This window comes from Mizuhopecten yessoensis, unplaced genomic scaffold (assembly GCF_002113885.1).
Source record: "Mizuhopecten yessoensis strain PY_sf001 unplaced genomic scaffold, ASM211388v2 scaffold716151, whole genome shotgun sequence".
Taxonomy (NCBI): Eukaryota; Metazoa; Mollusca; class Bivalvia; order Pectinida; family Pectinidae; genus Mizuhopecten; species Mizuhopecten yessoensis.
In genome coordinates this window covers 4,537-25,193 of record NW_018479973.1, presented here as the reverse complement: position 1 = coordinate 25,193, position 20,657 = coordinate 4,537, and the positions used below count along the sequence as shown (strand labels likewise).

At 34.6% G+C, this 20,657-nt stretch overlaps 1 protein-coding gene across 1 annotated transcript; it reads left to right on the top strand.

Annotated features, from left to right (window-relative positions):
• Nucleotides 1–18,783: 18,783 nt before the first annotated feature.
• On the top strand, nucleotides 18,784–20,070 carry LOC110441859 (shematrin-like protein 3). Its single transcript, XM_021485139.1, has one exon. The coding sequence runs from the start codon at nucleotides 18,784–18,786 to the stop codon at nucleotides 20,068–20,070; it is 1,287 nt and encodes a 428-aa protein (XP_021340814.1).
• Nucleotides 20,071–20,657: the final 587 nt, after the last annotated feature.

The window sequence follows — 20,657 nt, the reverse complement described above, 5'->3', positions numbered from 1 at the left end:
ATCCTACGTGGAAAATTTTATTACCTCCTCTAAGGAGGTTATGTTTTTGTGTTTTATTTCTCAAAAAGTTTATGTAAGGATTTTATTGAAACTTGTGGGAGGGTTTAGGGGTGATACGTTAAACAAGTGTTTAGAATTTGGTGGTGATCCGAAGTACGGTTCAGAAAAAAAGGACAGTGGCCTTGGCAGAGGTATGCACTCTCGAAGTGCTCTTGTTTTTCTAAATGAAAAAAGTTCGGTCAAAATGTAAAAAATTGTTTTTTATTTATTTCAGTTTTTACTGTGCATATAATTTATATTCAGTCAGAAAAAAAAAAAAATATTTAGGATCTCATTTCAATCAGATTGGTTGTACATTTTTATTTTGTCCCAAAATAATTCTTTCCCTGATGTATTTCTATACAGGGGTTTTAGGTGGGTTAACGTTATGTACCCGGAATGTTCATGGACTACTGGAGGTCATCTCTTAACAATGTCATTGGTTGATCCTAAAAACGCCAGGCTAGCTTGGCGTGTTCAGTCTTGTTTATTCACTTGTCCTTGAGTTCTCGCCAAAGAGGGAGGATTTTGCTAAATTTGAATATATTAAACCATGTCTTCTTATTTTTATACCAAATTTCAGCTTATCTTTCACATTTCACTGGTATAGATAAAACCCGAAAGTTACAAATTTTACTTTGCTTCACAGTTATAACATCATTCCTTATTGGTCAGTTTTGTACTCCTACTGAATTGCACCTAAAACTGTTTATAATCTTAGAGCCTGCTGCTACATATTTGCTTATGTATGTGTTGATTATTATGTAACACTATTAATGTAACAATTATTTTACCAATATTAGTATTTTCTGATGTTCTTTTGTGATATTAATGTGTTTACTGATGCCCTGAAGGTGTCGCACTTTAACCCTTATTAATCTAAATTGTGAAGTTTTAAACTTTAGGCAAAAATTATAAGTTATATTTGAGCAGAGTGAAGTGGCTTTTGTTTCACAATAGATATGTTATAATTCAATTAAATGACCAAAACATAGCTCATTCCTGTAAGTGATTTAAAGAGGGGAAGGACTTGATCTTGCCATTTGCGTCTTTTTAGTCACCTGAGACGTTGCTCTGTTTGCTTCTTACAAGTGTATTTAATAACCTAATTCCAGACAAAAGGAAAAAAGTTCAACGATGAACAATCTTTATTTTTTTTATATTTTGAAATATATTAGCCAAAAGTTATGATGAAATGAAAGTTCAATATTTATGCTTTTTAAAATTACTTTAATAAAAATGCTTCAATGTACGTCCTGTGTTTGTTATTCCAAAATATGAAGAAGAAATTGGTTCAGTTGATTTCTATCCTGAGCATTACAGTCGAACTATTATTGAACTTTGCAAATGTATGTACATCAATCAATGTCTTCTTTCGTCTCAATATTCCCTGAATTGGAATTTAACCACATGATATTGAAAAGTAATATTAAAAAGAAAAGTAGTCAATCCACAAAAAAGTCCAAATTGCATATCCAGACAAACTAGGAGTATAGTTAGGACACAGGGACGACATCATAAACCCCAAGAAACATGAGAGAAAATGATCTCTTGCTTCGCATGAAGCACACTGTATTGCCCTTCAATGCCATTTAAGGACGTTACAAGAATGCTCAAAAGACACAAAGGATCCTGTGCTGCGAACAAATGAAAAGCAACACTACTTACCTCACATAAGAGTGTTTAACGATAACAACTAAGGTTAACACGAAATCATCTGATTACATTGAGAGGGTTTATTCGGTCAAAAGCTCATCAGAGCTTATGTTTTTTGTTCTATGCCCACCGACTTAAAATGAAATTTATCTTATCTGTAAAGTATGTGTGTGTTGACATTGTTTTCATTTTCTAAGTCTATCTAAATTAAAGTGGAAGCAAAAATGTAAAGTCTTGCAATTTTGTCTATAAAACAATGCAATAACAAATACTGATTGATCCCCCATATCAAATTAAACGTGAACTTAAATGTCCATTGAAAAGACCTTATTACAGTTCAAATGTTTTTATTTGAATATAAACAATAAAAGTGAAGAAAATTGACTTAATGACAAGGTTACAATAAGCTCAAAACAGTATTATTCGTAATCGCATCATCTAAACTTTTGCAAAAGGACACCAGAACATTCGTAGCCGCATCTGTAAAAATGTCATTATGCGGCTCCATCTCAACTTATGCAAAGGGACACCAGAACATGCATGCCTTTTCTCTAGACTGTATTGATGACATCATTCGTAGACGCATCTGTAAAAATGATAATATGTGGCCCCATCTCAACTTTTGCAAAAGGACACCATAACACGCATGCCTTTTCTCTAGACTGTATTGATGACATCATTCGTAGCCACATATATGTTAGGCTAGAATGAAATGTGTGGGTTCCCCTTGATCCCTAAATGTGCATGTTCAATTTTGAGACTGATCAGAAAACAAAATGGCCGACAGGCGTCCATTTTGAATTTTGACAATTAAAGTTTGTTGTAAGGTTATTGCTATTTCTCAAAAAGTTTTGAATGGATCTCTCTCAAATTGCCTACGTAGCTTTTCATTGGTCCTTAGTTGTGGCCATTCAGTTTTGAGTCTGGTTTGGATTGATCTTTCTTAGATTACTTAAAAGGTTCCCCCTTTTTTTAAATGTTTTGAGGAAGAGAGGAAAGATAAGAAAAGTAGTGAAAAGATCTGTCTTACATAGATCCAATAAAGTTCATTCGATTGTGGGTGCCACCATATACACACTCTTGTTAAACACTTCTAACTTCCATAAATCATTAATATTCTTTGATTACTATCTTTTATCTTCTCTTCACTTGGCCTTAGACCCACTATCACGTGACAGGTTTTCATCACGGTTTTTATTTTTTTTGAAAAATAGATTATATTGACAATTCATGTGTTATTTTTCAGCATTCATTGTGTTGTATTTATTTGTTTTTAGTCACCTGAGACAAAGTCTCCCAGGGGCTGATTGGCGGGGCCAAAAGGTGTCAATCAAATTGATATGAATTTCAAAACCTTCTTCTCAAGACCCAGATATGGTAGAATGAAATACTCTTCAGGGATGGAAGGATATTAAGGTACTTTACCAAAATTTTGAATTTCGTGACTCCAGGGTCTCACATTTCCGCTGGGAAGGGGGTAAATTTTACTATAGTTTATATAGGAAAATGACATTTTTGAGCATAGTTTGTTTAATTTCCATTGGAAATCATTCAAACATGGTTATAATTATTAGTACTGTATGACATTTTGATGGTATGCACATATTAACCCTGGCTGACCCCAGGGGCTGATGGACGAGGCCAAAAGGTGTCAAATTGATTTGAATTTCAAAAATCTTCTTCTCGACACTAGATATGGAGGAATCAAATACTCTTCATGGATGGAAGGCCAATGGTCTTAAGGTACTCTACCACAATTGTGAATTTCATGACCCCAGGGTCTCACATTTCCCGATGGAGAGGGGATTGAAAGCTACTTCCTCTGATAACAGTTGCATTCAAAATTGCTTATATCAGGTGACCATCAAGGCCGCTAGGCCTCTTGTTATTTAATACAGGGAGAATAATTGTATCTAACATGCTTCAAGTGTAGTCATTGATTTTGAACAATAACTGTTAAATACCTGCTCATGTTTACAAACACTTTGTTTACGTAACAAACCAAAAATAATGGAAGTATGAACATGTAACCACAATAGTCAGAAGAAGTTGATATAACTTTTATGACAGGCATATTCATGCTGTTTTGTTCCTTGACCTTGTGTGAAGTTGGAATTGAAATTGCATTATTTAGCCTGTACTTTATATCTAGTTTTGCTTCAGGGTGATCAGTGACATTGGTCAACATGCTACAGCAAAGAAAGGGATATGTTTCTCTAGTAAGTCTTTAAGGGGTTTATTTTCATTTTTTTTTTTTTAATATAATTATTCAATTTTTTAACTTAGTTTTATGTTTGAACTTTGTTGCAACATGTACATGTGAGGGGTCACACAGGTCTTGACAAACCCCTAAGTGATGTCTATCTTGAAAATTCCTTGAAAATGACCTGAAGCCTTGAAAATAAAGACAAGCTCCTAATCTGGATATATATTAAAGTAAAACTGATGATTGGTTTCGTGTTCACTCCTGTATAAATTGTAGCTGGTACAGTGCTTACATTGTGTGATACTGTATAAGTAGTTGTCAATATTTAGTCCTTGAGCTTTAACATAAGTGTATTAAAAACCCTTCAATCTTGTCTTCAAAAATATGCCCCATGTAATACCTAAGCTAAATTTGAAATAAGCAAATATACTTTTGGTAACATATATTATTGATTTTAGATTTTGATTTTCCCATGATCATTTGGATATCTAAAATTAATAAAGATAAACTTTGTATTTATGTTTAAAAACTAAAAAAAAACTAGATAATTTACTGACTCAAAAGAAAACATTTATGGGAGTAATTTTATATTGTTTATATATATATATATAAAAATATTGCAAAAAAAATAATTAGCTATACCTAATTCCTGTTTCTTTTTTTTTCTTTTTTTTTTTAACATTCAGGGTCACTCAAAGGAAGGAAAGTGCCGAGTTACTTCTTGTAAATTTTAAAACAAAAGCTTGAAAGATATAAGTAAACATCTTCTATCTGCACATGGAAGAAGACAACATGATCGTTTGCCAATGACAAGCCTTCATTTGTAAGAAACATCAACATCAAAGTGGATGCAGTATAGAACCCCAGAAAAGTGTATGGTGGAGGGCTGTACCAAATATGGCGTTCCTTTTAAAGATGTGAGAAAGCATCTCCGCACTGTGCACAAATTTGGCAGTGCTACATACAAAATCATGAAAGATGTTGACCATTTATTGTTTTGTTGAGATTGTGGCAAACTGGCAATACATTCGAAATAATTATGCTCTACTTATATTGATAACATTTGATGTTGTCATTGTTAGAAGGTGAAGAGTGATAGAATTTTAAAGAAAGTCATTCACAGTGAGTTTGGGGCAAGTGTGTCATAAATTTGAAACACATTTTGGCTGATTTTTAATTTATAATCAGTCATGTTGTCTTGACGAAATATTCATTTCTAAATGTAAAGCAATACATGTAGATAAATGTTGAATTTGGCTATTTTCTCCAAAAAATGTCTTTGTATTTTAAATATTAGGCTTCACAGAAGTTAATAAATATAACTAGTCATCACTCTTTATGTGCTATAATCAATTATATTTACATTTGCATAGCATTGTCACTATATAGCCTCTTTGAAAGCTGTGCCGTTGATGGGACTTTAATTACCATGCCGCACGAGACATAATTACCATGCCGCACGAGACACAATTCTTAGCGTATTAATTACAACACTGACTTGAACTACAATATCCAATGTAAATAAACATGACGGCTGCTGAAATATCGCTGGGCATTGCGAGATTTGATGATGTCAGTGTAAATTTATATGCAAAATAAAAAATAAGATAAAAAGCAATTTTATTACAACGAAAACAAGACCAAGGTCTGCAAAATCGTACCAATTGCACATCGGTTGAAATCACCAATGCCGGCAATGGAAACAATTTTAACGCTCATGCAATTTATCAGAAATATCGTCTGTTACACTGCACTGATCAACAGGGGTTCATAATAATATTTATTCGGTAAAAGCAAGATACAGGTACAAATATCACATATGATCACAGATTTCAATTGCATAATAATCACAGATTTATCACAGTATTTAGATTATCACATCAAAGTTAATATCACAAATTTTGGAGCACTATAAATACAATGTATCTGTTTGACTAAGCTTTAACCTAGGATATCCCATGAAAGCTGGGTGGCAGCTTATTTCCAATGGGGTCCTCTAGTATAGATCTTAATTACTTAGATAACAAAAGGTCCTAAGGATTTGACCTTATAATATGAATATAAGATGGTATAATTTCTCGTAATAATATATATATGAATAGAATAAGTTGTAATTGGTCAAATATGATGATGATATATGATTTCATCAAAATAAGATTTTATTTTATTTGACGGTATAAGATGGAGTTGTCATTAGCAAATATGATTTCCTTCTGATAATATATATATATGTGGGGCTATGCATGATGTTGTTTCCACTTGTAATATTAAAATATCAGTTATTTGTATCACTGTACATATCATAATGCATGATGATGTCATTCTTGCAGATATTAAGTAACAATATAAGATGGTGTTAGGCCATATACCTTTATACTGTGGTACTTGTGTGTAGAACAGACAACAGGTGGTTGGGCAATCCCTACCAACCCATTATCTGTTTAACAAATTATAGCAATTTGGGGTATAATACATATATAAAAATGACTTTTAATACAATAAAGACTGAGGATGATGGTAATAAAATCTTCCATAACATTTATAAAAAGTACATATTATATTGGTACTTTAGTTAAAATTTTGGTAATACATCATATATTTTTAGAAGAAGTTTAGAGTCACCCACTGGGATAGAATAAAAATTACCTTTAGAAGACAAATTCTTGCTCAAGATCATTTTTTGCCAAAACTTGTAAGTACTTTTTTATCTCGCTTTTGAATTTCATCTTGTGATCGACAGATTTTATTGAATGCGGTAAGTTATTCCAATCTTTGATAGCATTATAGAAAAAGAGATGATGATTCCACACCTTTTATATAAGGAATGTTGTAATTCAGATCACTGTTCCTGGTAAAGTGTTTTTTCTCTGTTCTAGTAAAATTTTCTTTCATATAGGATGGACGTTATATGGTTCGTTATAAATGTCTGAAATACACATATTCTATAGACCTACTGATACATATGTTACAGACCTTCTGATATGAGTCACAACACACATAAACATTCGTCATTTCAGACATTTGTAACGAACCTGTGCTCCGTCGCAAGATCACCCACTTCAAACGCTATCAGTTTCACGCGTCTCGGATCCACAATTTCAGACGACATGTCGAATAACGATGCTGTTATAGAATCACTGATCACTGTTCCTGGTAAAGTGTTTTTTTCTCTGTTCTAGTAAAATTTTCTTTCATATAGGATGGACGTTATATGGTTCGTTATAAATGTCTGAAATACACATATTCTATAGACCTACTGATACATATGTTACAGACCTTCTGATATGAGTCACAACACACATAAACATTCGTCATTTCAGACATTTGTAACGAACCTGTGCTCCGTCGCAAGATCACCCACTTCAAACGCTATCAGTTTCACGCGTCTCGGATCCACAGTTTCAGACGACATGTCGAATAACGATGCTGTTATAGAATCTACCGACTGTTGTCGGGTTCCCATACAATCAACAAATACATTCACGCCTGGATTCTTCACAAAATGAGCAAAGAGAAAAGTTCGAATTAACTTCCAAAAATAACTCCCTCGTGGAGGTCAAGGTCCCATTCACGGTGTTCACTGTATTTATCCATGCGCGAAATTTGTTCCGGGGGAAAATCGAAACAATTTCAAATCTAACTTTCAGCTCAGATTTCTATTGAAAAACTGGAATCACCCTATAGACATATCATACGCAATTGTATTGATACTAAATTGTGGAATAAATTTGAAGTGTTTGTTAAAATGTCAAAGTACTACTTTGTTTGCCAATCAGCACGCGACAATACGCTGTTCAAACTATTGAACGAAATTGTGTGGACTGTCGATAAGGCGGGCATTTTTGATTTTAATTATAAATTATAAGTTAAAAAAGAACATAAGAGGCGGAGAAAACGTAAATATAAGTATTGAACTGTTTTTGTATGTTGTTTGCTTGCAAAGCTGTTTCATTCAAATAGATCATAAATATCATACAAAAACAGTTCAATGCTTAAATGTAGTCAAACTTGTCTACAAAAGCCTTTTAAGGAATTCTATTTTTTTTAGCTTAATTGAGTGCTAGACAATTTGCCCTTTTTGAAGGTTTATTCACATGTTCAAAAATATATTTTCAGAATTGTTTCTGTTATGAAGAGGTAACTTTGAAGCAAGTTGGATCTTACTTTGATTTATAAGACTACTATTCATTAACTTGAATGTGTCAGTGTTTAAAAGAAATCGTCAATAAACTTGAAATTTTGTATATATATATTCATTTGGTATCTTGCAGGAAAACAAAAACAGCTGGATCCGTTGCACAGATAATGAACTTGATCATTGTAAAAGCAGAGGGAAAATGTTCCTGGAATGATTCTGACTAAGTAAAACAAGAACCTGTTCAAAATAATTGGTCAAGCTTTGCCAGCCCCAAAAGATCATAAAACTGTTGACTATGATATAAAGTGATAGACAAAAAACTTGATTGTTTAATTATAATTCCTAAATTGATGTCAGTTTTATAAAATCAATTTCCATTGGTCACTTTAAGGTTCTGCTCAATTGAGTATATTCCAAAACTTTCTAGACACTTTGAAAAATAAGGATTTCATGCATTGTATACCACCGTCGAATGACGACACGTATTATGGTATGGCGTTGTCTGTCCGGAATAAACTTTTGTTTAAACTTGTTAGGGTTTATAATCATGATATCAAATTATGCTTCCCTGAGCGTCACATTGAAAGTTGTTGCCCTTTGTTTATTTTCAGTATTTGATTATTGTTGATCTAGTATGTAGATCCTCTCCCTCAGTTTCCAACCAACTTTTCAAAATTTGTAGACTTTTCTATGAAGTGAAATTGTACATACTTTATTAGGGGCATTTTGAATAGACTGTTAAACTTTCATTTTTATACTTGTATTCATTTTGACACAATAATGAATGCATTTCTGTTTGGCATGGGACGGGCATACAATTTACATTGTTCCGCCCAGCGGTACTTTTGTTACACAAACCCGATAAGGTTGATTGTCCTATACACAGCTTAGGTCATACAAGGACATGGAATCCACATGTACGCGGTACTTGTATGTTTGCTGTTGTTGGGAGTGTGCTGTCATGAATCAAGGGATACACCAGGTGTGTTAAGAGGGAAACAAGGAGTATATTGGTGAGAGAAAAAGAAAACAGAGGAAAGCAGAAATATGAGAAGGAAAAAACAGGAAAATGAAAATCAAATTGGTCTTGTTAGACTCCTCACTCTATAACTGCCTGACACAAGTGGCCTTACCAGGAGCAAAGTTCAACATAGTCATAGATATCACTGAAGTACAGTTCTGGTACCCAAAGACTTTCTTACCAACAGTTTTTCACAAATTGCCATTTGCTGGTTTGTGCTTGCTAACCTGAATAATACATTTAGTATCCTGGTAAAATATCCATTCACAATTATTTCTTTCTCTCCCTACAGTGTATGACTGGTTAAAAGAAGACTAACAGGAGTCAAACTGCCCAGTAAAGGAAAACGGGAACAAAGACTTAAAACTTATTTGCAATATGCTTTTGCCAACGATAGACATATAAGTGCATTAGTTTATGCACTAAACCATAAAAGATCAAATGTTATTTTCATAATTGACAAGTCTAAAGTGCCAACTCATGTCATGTTTACTTGTATACATTGTAAAAATCACCATTTTATCAATGTGTGGGGTATCAAACACACATGTTGTTAAAAAGTACGATACAAATTAGGGGTTGGTCATAATTTTTGGAGACAAAGGCAAAACATGTATTTAAAAAAAAAATGCTGGAAATTTTTGTTTCGCCTTCATCATCGATCTGGGAAACAATAATTCAAGTTTTAAAATGACTACAATTTCAACATTTACATTTACCAGTTTTCCAAATGCATATGGAACTATATTTTCTGCACAATACAAATTTTTCAAAGTTTAAAAGAAATATTCAATCAAATAGTTGCATTGTAGTGTGAACATTTCAACACACCCTGAAGATTTTGTGAATTTTAATTTTTGGGATATAAACCTGAGATTTTGAGAAATTAATATAACATCTTCTCCAATTGAGGTACAAACTAATTTATAGTCAAATTGGAACAAGTTCTTTAATATATAGGCAAGTTTTTTTTAAGCCTACTATTGAAACAAAAACAGTGCTACACTAATAATTATAGCATTTCTATTACTTTGAGGCTTCATATGTTTTTTTGAGTTGATATTACCGTACGAAAGGACTATGAATGGTTTGGGCCTGTTTTGGCCCCCAAATGCATCAAAATTCAAGACCTTTAAAAGAAACTTTGAAATGACTGTTCCTTTAATTTCGAATACTTCCCAAATACTATTATGAAAATATTTATTTATATTTCTAATCATTGTTGCCATGGTAACAAGTTCAAATTTGTATAAATTAGAAAAATTTGAATAGTTTTTCTTTTAGAAACTATAGAGCGCATGCTTGAACACACTTAATATCAGAGGATAGTGTGTATGTACCTGTAATACATCTTTAGGAGAAATATAAAGTTTGTTCAAGAGTGCGCTCAATGGTAGCTAAGAGAAAAACTAGGTGAAAACCTGTCAAAATTGACTGAATAATCAAATTTAATGGTAGCATTTGGGACTTTTAATACATGCTACTAGCGCTCTAGTGACTTCATTTTTAAATGGATTTTGATCAAACTTCATATAATGGTCAAGTATGAGAATACCTCACTCAAGTTTGTGTTTCAGGGTGTCAAGGTCAAGGACAAGGTCATTTTAAATGGTCAAGTATGAGAATACCTCGAACGAGTTCGTGTTTCAAGGGGTCATGCAAGGACAAGGTCATTGTTACTATATATAAAAAAATCTTTGTTAGTGCTATAACGGCTCCATTTTTACACGGATTTTCATCAAACTTCACATAATGGTCAAATAGGAGAAAAACTTGAATGTTGCATTTTGCAATACCCTACACTTACCTGCTTTTTTATGCCCCGTACGACTTTGTCGGGGGCATACCCTGTTTTTACCATGATTCAATCTGTCTGCCAGCTGCATTGTAGGTTTAAGTTCTTAATAAAGTTTTTGAGGCCTTCTAAAACAGTACAACAATGCTAATTTCTAGCATTTATATCACTTTAAGGTTTTTTGAAGGCATTATTGGGGGGTTGGAAAAGTGGCAAAATTTCTAAAACTGTTTATCTTTCAGAAATGCTAGAATCAAAAACTGTTTGTATATTCCTGTATTTGTACATTTATTGCAGTTTGATGATAGTAGGACCACTTGTCCATCTGATAGACTTACTCACTGCCTTTTGGTATGGGGCAAGTTGTTGGACTTAAGGTTCAGTTTGTGAAACTGTTGCTTCCCTATCAGTTTATTAATGGGTGTCCTGTACTTGCAAAAAAATGCTCATACAGGTGCAAACTGTATCCAGTAGTCATGATGTTTTGTTTGATTTTTTCAATCTTGTAGTTATTTGTGGGGGTTGAAATAAAGCGGGATACGGGGGCATTCATGTCGAACCAACATATTTAAGTGCAACTTTTTCGAATAATTTAACAATTGTATTTGTTCACATTTAAACCAGTAAACAACAGTAAATACATGCATGCATTTCTGTAAGTAACAAAGAGGAGAAGGGGAGACACATGTTTTTGTTCACAAAAACAAATCTCTAGTTAAAAAAACGTTGTCAAACGAATATTTGATTAAAACTGTAATGTATACCGCAGAGGTTCAGCATAATAACCACTTATTCTACCGTCGCTTCATTTGAATCTGATCTGAATAATCGGCAGATTCATTGCGGTGAATGGAAAGCATCATTATGTTTGGTCAAAATCATGTTATATCATCAATGATAATATAAGATTCTTATATCATTACTAGTGATGATATAGGTTTTTATCAAGTCGATAATTTGGTAAAAATGTAATAAAACTTTATATCATATGACCTAAGGACACCAGACTTAATAAACGTATATGGCTGCACATTGGGGGAAAAATGATACATAATAAAAGTGTGTCATTGTGACCTATATTTTTTATGAGTGATGGATACAGACTAATGGTTAGTCTGCTTGTCAATAAATCCATAAAAGAGGCAATTTCAATAATATTTCTTTTCATTTTTGTTAAGATTTACAGAAGGGCAACATATTAAATAAACAGACAACAAAAAGGAAGTAAACAACAAATTAGTGCAATGATTATTTTACTTGGATTAACTTAATGCTTATAGTACACATACATAAGCGAAATGGTAACACTTCAGAGTAGTTCATTTCATAGAAAAAATGTACATGACTTAAAATTAAATAAAACAGCACTAGTAATTTATTTTGGTTTGAAATGAAAAATGAAAGTGACTTTTTTGACAAAATTCAACATGTAATTCAGAATAAAGATAATGTGAATATCATAATAGTCATATTTGAGATGACAGGTTGTTGCCTCTTTCGGAGAAAAAATGGATGCACCACAAAATTACACATCACATGCTGAAAAATGTGCCTTATTTTCACAAATGACCAAAATATGCAGCATGCTCATATCTTGTGCACTCGGTAACAATGAAATAATTCAAATAAAGAAAAAAAATACTCACACTGGTATTATTACTCAAGGAGGAGGGCTTGTATAGTCATAGCCTGTTGCCCAATTCCCATTGAATCATTTGATCTAATAAAATATTTTACTCCATCCAAAACCATAAAAGATAAATCTACAAAAATATCAGTAATATTTACTATGGCTATTCATCTTAAAAAATATTTTAGCCATACAGTTCATATTAAACAGTTTTAATGACATTTAACACCAGGAAAATTAATTTTGAATAAACAATTATCCCGAAAGCTAATTCTAATCAAATTAAAGCTTGATTTGATGTTGATGGTTACAAAAACGACATAAACTAAAGGTACTGAGCCACTTCAATATTATACACATGAAAAAATCAATCACATTAGAATCGAAATGTGCATGACATTAGTTTAAAATTTGTTTGTCTTTTGCAAGCAACTTTATCCCAAGATAAATTGCAATCCCTGTCGTAAAATATGAAATCAGTCGAAGACAAAAAGTGTAATCAAGCAGCAATATTGTTTTATAATTGAGCAATGAATATGAGTAAATAAGTATTGTCATATATAGAAAAATTTACTATTGCAATTAATATTTGACATCAATTTGTAATACATTGTTTACTAAGAATGTTAACCTTGCTATCATCATGGCAATCCATTTAAAAATTTCATCTGCTCATTCAAACATTTATCAAAATTAATGATTTCACCGGCATTGTAATCCAGCATGCAGATGTGCCCTGTGAATATTGGTGAGTTTTGTCAACCATACATTTTGTAGTTAACATTTTTGAACAAGAGACCCAATGGGCCTGCATCGCTCACCTGGCACCTTAATCTCACACTTGTAATCTTAAAAGTGGATTAAAATACAGCTACAGGTAGAATATCAGTGTTTGATTCACAAGAACCTATTAAAAGATTTAAACATGAAGCATGTGTCCTTGAATGTAGAACAAGGACATTAGGTTGAAAGTGGGTCAAGGTCATTCATTTGAACAAACTTGGTAGCCCTTCATCACAGCATGCTACTAGCCAAATAGCATCATCCTAGGGTTTTCGGTTATTGAGTAGAAGTTGTTTAAAGTTTTTTAACATATTTGACCCCTGTGACCTTTAATATATATAAAAGTCATTAATTTGAACAAACTTGATAGCCCTTCATCCTAGCATGTTACTGGCCAAATATCATTATCCTAGGCCACTTAGTTATTGAGAAGCTGTTTAAAGATTTTTTAAGACAATTGACCCCAGTGACCTTGAAAAAAGATGAAGGTCATTCATTTGAAGAAGCTTGGTAGCCCTCCATCCCAGCATGCTACTGGCTAAATATCATCATCCTGCGACTTTTGGTTATAACATATTTGACCCCTGTGACCTTGGAAATAGGTGAAGGTCATTTATTTTAACAAACTTGGTAGCCCTTCATCCCCGTTTGCTTCTGGCCAAATATCATCATCAGAGGCCTTTTGGTTATTGAGAAGAAGCTGTTTAAAGTAAAATATTGACGCCGGACGCACCATGGCATAAGCTCGAAGGGCCAAGTGAGCTAAAAAGTGCCAAGGCTCAAAAGGTACCAGTTACACCAAGGTACCATTTCATTCGATTACTAATATTATTGAGATGCAAACTATAAAACAAGAGGCCCAGAGGGCCTGTATCGCTTACCTGAATATTTAAGCAGTCATAGCAAAATAGTCTCATTCAATATTATATTGCACTACAAATATTTCCCTCGCAAACTTTGTCGGCTCCATCTTTTGAAACTACCAGCCAAATATTATTATAAGATTCTATGCTTTTTGGTTCTTCTTCAGAATTGACATTGACATATTTTTCCTTGTGACCTTGTAAGTAGGTCAATGTCATTTTCCTTCTCATACTTTGTTAGCTCTATCCCAAATAGCTACCAGCCAAATATTATAATGTTATGCTTTCGATTATTCAGAAGAAGCCGTTTGATGTTTTTGACATATTTGACACCTGTGACCTTGAAAGAAGGTCAAGGTCAATTTCATTCTCAAACTTAAACGGCCTCCATCCAAGGAAGCCACCAGCTAAATATGAAGATTCTATACCATTTAATTCTTCAGAAGAAGTCGTTTGAAGTGTTTTACATATTTGACCGCTGTGACCTTGAAAGAACATCAAGGTCATTTTCATTTTCAAACTTTGTTGGACTCAATCCAGAAAGCCACCAGCCAAATATGAAGATTCAATACCTTTTAGTTCATCAGAAGAAGTCGTTTGAAGCGTTTGACATATTTGACCGCTGTGACCTTGAAAGTAGGTCAAGGTAATTTTCATTCTCAAACTTTCTACGGCTCTATCTTCTGAAGCCAACAGCCAAATATGAAGGTTCTATACCTTTTCGTTCTTCAGAAGAAGTCGTTTAAAGTGTTTGACATAATTGACAGCTGTGACCTTGAAAGTATGTCAATGTCATTTTCATTCTCAAACTTTGTCCGGCTCCATTTCAGGAAGCCACCAGCCAATTATGAGGATTCTATACCTTTAAATTCTTCAGAAGAAGTCGTTTGAAGCGTTTGACATATTTGACTGCTGTGACCTTGAAAGTAGGTCAAGGTCATTTTCATTTTCAAACTTTGTCAAGCTTCTACCAACGAAGCTATCACCCAAATATCATAACTCTAGGCCTGTCCATTCTTCAGAAGAAGTTGTTAAAAGGAAAAGTTGACGGACGACGACGAACGCCGCGGCATGGCATAAGCTCACTAGCCCTTCGGCCAGGTGAGCCAAAATTATATACTCCACTGACATTAATGGAATTTGCTTGCCTCATCAACATGTAATTAAAAAAATATAAATTTTGAGCAATTATTGAATGGGGAGTTATAATTAGAATACAAGCTGATATTAGCCAGACTAAGGGTGCAAGTGTCAGGTGATTGAGGCGAGTCGCAATTCCTTGTAATATAATTCATTGCACAAAAATACCTTTACCTTTTTTGAACAAACTTACGTGTTAACTAGAACATTGACATCTATCAGGAAGGGCCCTGTTTGATCTTAATGTCACATTCAATTTTTAGCAATTTTGATAGCTTATAAGTTGATTTCTTTTTCTTTGGATTCTTACCAACTATGCATTATGACATAACAAAATTGTTATCAATGAAAAAAATTACCTTGACCATTGAACCCAATAACTTTACCGTTGGTTTGTCGTTTTTTAATCCTGACGAACATTTATAGTTTCATATTACAACAAGAGTACCGCTGGGCGGAACAATATATGCCCATTGAATGCCATGTAGTTTTATATACTCTCTTACATTGAAATAAGATCTGCATCATTCAAAGAGTGGTTAGCTGACATGCTATAAAAATGTAGGAGAAAATCTCCGGATAAAAAAATCAAATACTGAAATGAACAAAGGGCAATAACTTTTGGAACAATTGTCGAATCAAAATTCTTTTAAGGGAGACACAACTGCATATCATGATTTTAATGCATACCAAGTTTCAAACAGATCCGTTGAAAAATGTAGGAGGAGATTGCCGGACAAAAATCAAATACTGAAAAAATTGTTGAAACAAAATTCTTTTCAAGGAAACACAACAACATATCATGATTATTTAGCCTACTAAGTTTCAAACAGATCCGTTGAAAAATGTAGGAGGAGATTGCCGGCAAAAAAATTAAATACTGAAATAAACAAAGGGCAATAACTTGATTATATCATGATTATTTAGCCTACTAAGTTTATAATGCATACCAAGTTTCAAAGAGATTGGACAAAAAATGTGGGAGGAGATTGCCGGACAAACAAAAGTTTACGCCGGACGGATGGACAACGCCATACCATAATACTCCCGTCAAATTTGACTGGTGTATAAAAATGTTATCAGGTTAAATTATCCAAAACTTGACTTGACCTTTAAATTCAATTGCTTTGGCCTTTATGTAAAATTTGACCTTAACACTTTATTCTTCAACTTGAAGACCTTGATCCTTGACCTTTTGACCTTAACCATTGGCCAGTTGACTTCTTTAATTCTTTTGCTTCATTGCTTTCAAATGGGCAGGGCTACCTGAGAACTAGCTCTTCACAATCAGTCCACATCTTCTACAGTGTTGTAGTTCTACTTAATTTAGCATATTATCAGTCATTAACTCATGTACCTAGTACTTGAATCATTGCATTTTTATAATGTTGTAATGTAGATAAGTGAAATAATTCACTGTATACGCTTTTATAATGTTGTAATGTAGATAAGTGAAATAATTCACTGTATACACTTTTATAATGTAATGTAGATAAGTGAAATAATTCACTGTATACACTTTTATATGGGCATTTGTCACATTCTAGTATTACTCAGCCAGAATATACCATAACATTCAGAACTTACAAGATCTGTGACAATATACATGAACTGATTGTACTTCTGAGTGATGGACTGGGGAGGAGGATCAGCTCAATTTCTCTGAATTCTTATACATTCATGGCACAATTTCAAAACTGACCTGTACATATATATACATTGAGTTCTTATTTTGCATGAACTGGGTATCTGGAAGTTGTGTTGTAAATTTTCTAAACTTGACAAACACTAAAGTTGACAATTTAACTCAGTATAATTGGCATAATTTGTCCACTAGGATATATACAAGTTCATATATAGGGATGAATTGACTTTTTATCCACATAATGCTTCAAGCTTGAATCTACAAATCATTCTTTGTTACGTAAATTCTATATAATTTCAAAGTGGGATAAATTATGTAATCATTATTTTATTGTCTGCACATTAGTCCCAACATCTCTGACTCTTGGATTTTTTTATTGTCAACTACAAATCCTAACCAATATTGGTGTTTATGTTTTGGTTTTTATGTTACAAATGCCACATATCCTCTTGTGTATTGTATACAAACAGTATGTTTTGGCATACAAAAATGAAGAACAATTCATAAATGTTTAAGAAAATTGTCTACTAATTTTGGTGGTAAATATTTTTGTGGTTCCCATGTGTTGTCAGTATCTGGAAAGTCCAACCATTTAATGAGAAAATACTGCTTTCTGTTCTCCTTTTTCATATCCAAATTTTTCCGACATAGTAAATCGGTTTTGCTGGAAAGAAACAAAAAAATACAAACATTAATACTAAAATCACTGGTGATATAAGGTTTAGTGCTATTTCAGAATTATTCTACACTCTTCCCCACCAACCAATATTAGTTCAAGAGCAAGAGTACTTTTATTGTTTCGCCTAACACCCCCTGAAGTTATCTCTTCAAAGCATTGTTGCAATAATTATTCTACTTTATCTAAGCACTCATCAAACTTTCAAGCGACTCCCATTCCCACTGGTCGATCAATTATGAAATAGCCCTTCTGCAACTCTGAACTTTGGAATTGTTGCAATATCTTGCTTGTAAGGAAAAAGAAGTTGTTTACTTGTGAAAGTATCTTAAACAGGCGATTCACTTCCAATATGATAAGTCACCATTAATAGCTAAATAAATGACAGTTTATCATATATAATAGGGCTTAAAGATAGTGTAATGTTCATTTTATTTTCAAATCAATGAAAAGGGTTACAAATAAATGTCTTACTTATCAAATAATGGGTACTTACATGTTGCTGCAGGACTTGCTTTTTTGCTTACTTTTGTTTTTTTCTGGCCATCACAATTGGACTTTTCTGAAATGCAATTTTAACATGATGTTTTAAATGTGTAAAGCAAGCACATATTTATCTACAAATAAGCCCCTAACTGTCCATAAATAAACCCTTCTTTGTCTTTTGAACCATATTCAATTCAGAAATTATAGCCTAAAAATGGTTCACAAATTCCCCCAAACTTCAGCACTAAATCTAAACACTTGTAGAGGGGCTTACTTGAACAACATATAATTCACAATTTTGGTTGACCTTTGGCCATGGATTGCTTCTGCAAAAATTCATTGAAATTGGTTTCGGGGTTTATGAGAAGAAATTGAAAATATAAATTGTTTACAGATAGATGGCAACAGACAAAAGGCCATTGCAATAAATAGGTCACTTCGTCTCCGGTGACCTAAAAAGTAAGGTGTTAAATTCTTGTAAATTTCCACAAACCAATTATAATTACCCATTTTTCACCTAAAAATACATAAATTGCTTCTGTCACTTTTTATCAAATATTTTTTTTAAACACAAAAGTATTCCGTTTTTTTATCATTTTTTTTTTATATGAATGCGGCTTTATATGATTAATTGGACGCTTTTTACAATATTGCTTTTATCCTAGCGATTTTCTTGCTAAGAAAGATATTGATAATCAGTCAATTATGCAATTTACTATAAATACTGGGACAAGTGCGTTTGCAGTCATCAGAAGTGTTGCTGTCAACTGTAGTGGTGCTGTCGTCGGGAGTGGTGCTGTCATCAGTAGTGGTGCTGTCATCGGAAGTGGTGCTGTCGTCCGGGGTGGTGCTGTCATCGGGAGTGGTGCTGTCATCGATACCAGTGCTGTCGTTTGGAGTGGTGCTGTCGTCGGGAGTGGTGCTGTCATCAGTAGTGGTGCTGTCATCGGAAGTGGTGCTGTCGTCCGGGGTGGTGCTGTCATCGGTAGTGGTGCTGTCATCTGTAGTGGGGCTGTCATCGGAAGTGGTGCTGTCATCTGTAGTGGTGCTGTCGTCTGGAGTGGTGCTGTCATAGGGAGTGGTGCTGTCATCTGGAGTGGTGCTGTCATCGGGAGTGGTGCTGTCATCGATACCAGTGCTGTCGTTTGGAGTGGTGCTGTCATCGGTAGTGGTGCTGTCATCAGAAGTGGTGCAGTCATCCGGGGTGGTGCTGTCATCGATAGAGGTGCTGTCGTCAGGAGTGGTGCTGTCATCGGTAGTGGTGCTGTCATCTGCAGTGGTGCTGTCATCAGAAGTGGTGCTGTCATCGGGAGTGATGCAGTTGTTGGGAGTGGTGCAGTCGTTGGGAGTGGTGCAGTCGTTGGGAGTGGTGCAGTCATTGGGAGTGGTGCAGTCATCGGGAGTGATGCAGTTGTTGGGAGTGGTGCAGTTGTCGGGAGTGGTGTGCTTGTTTGGAGTGGTGCAGTGGTCTGGAGTGGTGCAGTTGTCAGGAGTGGTGTGCTTGTTTGGAGTGGTGCAGTGGTCTGGAGTGGTGCAGTCGTTGGGAGTGGTGCTGTCATCGATAGCGGTGTTGTCGTTTGGAGTGGTGCTGTCGTCGGGAGAGGTGCAGTCGTCCGGAGTGTTGCTGTCATCGGTAGTGGTGCTGTCATCGGTAGTGGTGCAGTCGTTGGGAGTGGTGCAGTTGTCGGGAGTGGTGCAGTGGTCTGGAGTGGTGCAGTGGTCTGGAGTGGTGCAGTGGTCTGGAGTGGTGCAGTTGTTGGGAGTGGTACAGTCATAGGGAGTGGTGCAGTTGTCAGAGTGGTGCAGTCATCCGGAGTGGTGCAGTTGTTGGGAATGGTGCAGTTGTCGGGAGTGGTGTGCTTGTTTGGAGTGGTGCAGTGGTCTGGAGTGGTGCAGTGGTCTGGAATGGTGCAGTTGTCGGGAGTGGTGTGCTTGTTTGGAGTGGTGCAGTGGTCTGGAGTGGTGCTGTCGTCGGGAGTGGTACAGTCTTAGGGAGTGGTGGAGTTGTCGGGATGAATTCTGCTTTTTTGGAAATTAACACATTTCAAGTCTTAACTCCATGAATGCGGCTTAGTAGTCATGTTCAAGGATAAACTTTTTTTTTAAGAAGAACCCAGCTAAATTCAATTTCAATAAGAACAAGGTTACCACGAGCGGTATATAATACGCCCGTCACACATTGAATGAGCAGTTGTTTGTATGATTGAAATATATGAAGTATTTGTGAGAAATTGATATTAAAAGAGAAATCATTCAACATAACTGGTAGATCAATGAGTGCAATACAACATCATGGAACGCATGCATCGCATTAATGAAACCAAGGGGAATAACTCCAATAATTACGGTCGGATAATAATGGTTATCAAACTTGTCCAAGCTTCTACGGAAATTAACCTCGTCATAAATTATAGATGTCCATGAAGGGGCATAACTCCACAAATTATGGTCGGATAATGGCGGTTTTCGAGCTTGTCTGAGGTTTCATGGTAATTAACCTTATTGGGAAGTTTGAAGTTAATCCGTTAATAATTACTCGAGATATCGAGCGGACACTGTTTCGGCAAGTCCATAAAGGG

Bases quoted from the DNA above. Each gene is read 5' to 3' on its own strand.
- LOC110441859 (XM_021485139.1), top strand. From the start codon at position 18,784: ATGCAATTTACTATAAATACTGGGACAAGTGCGTTTGCAGTCATCAGA.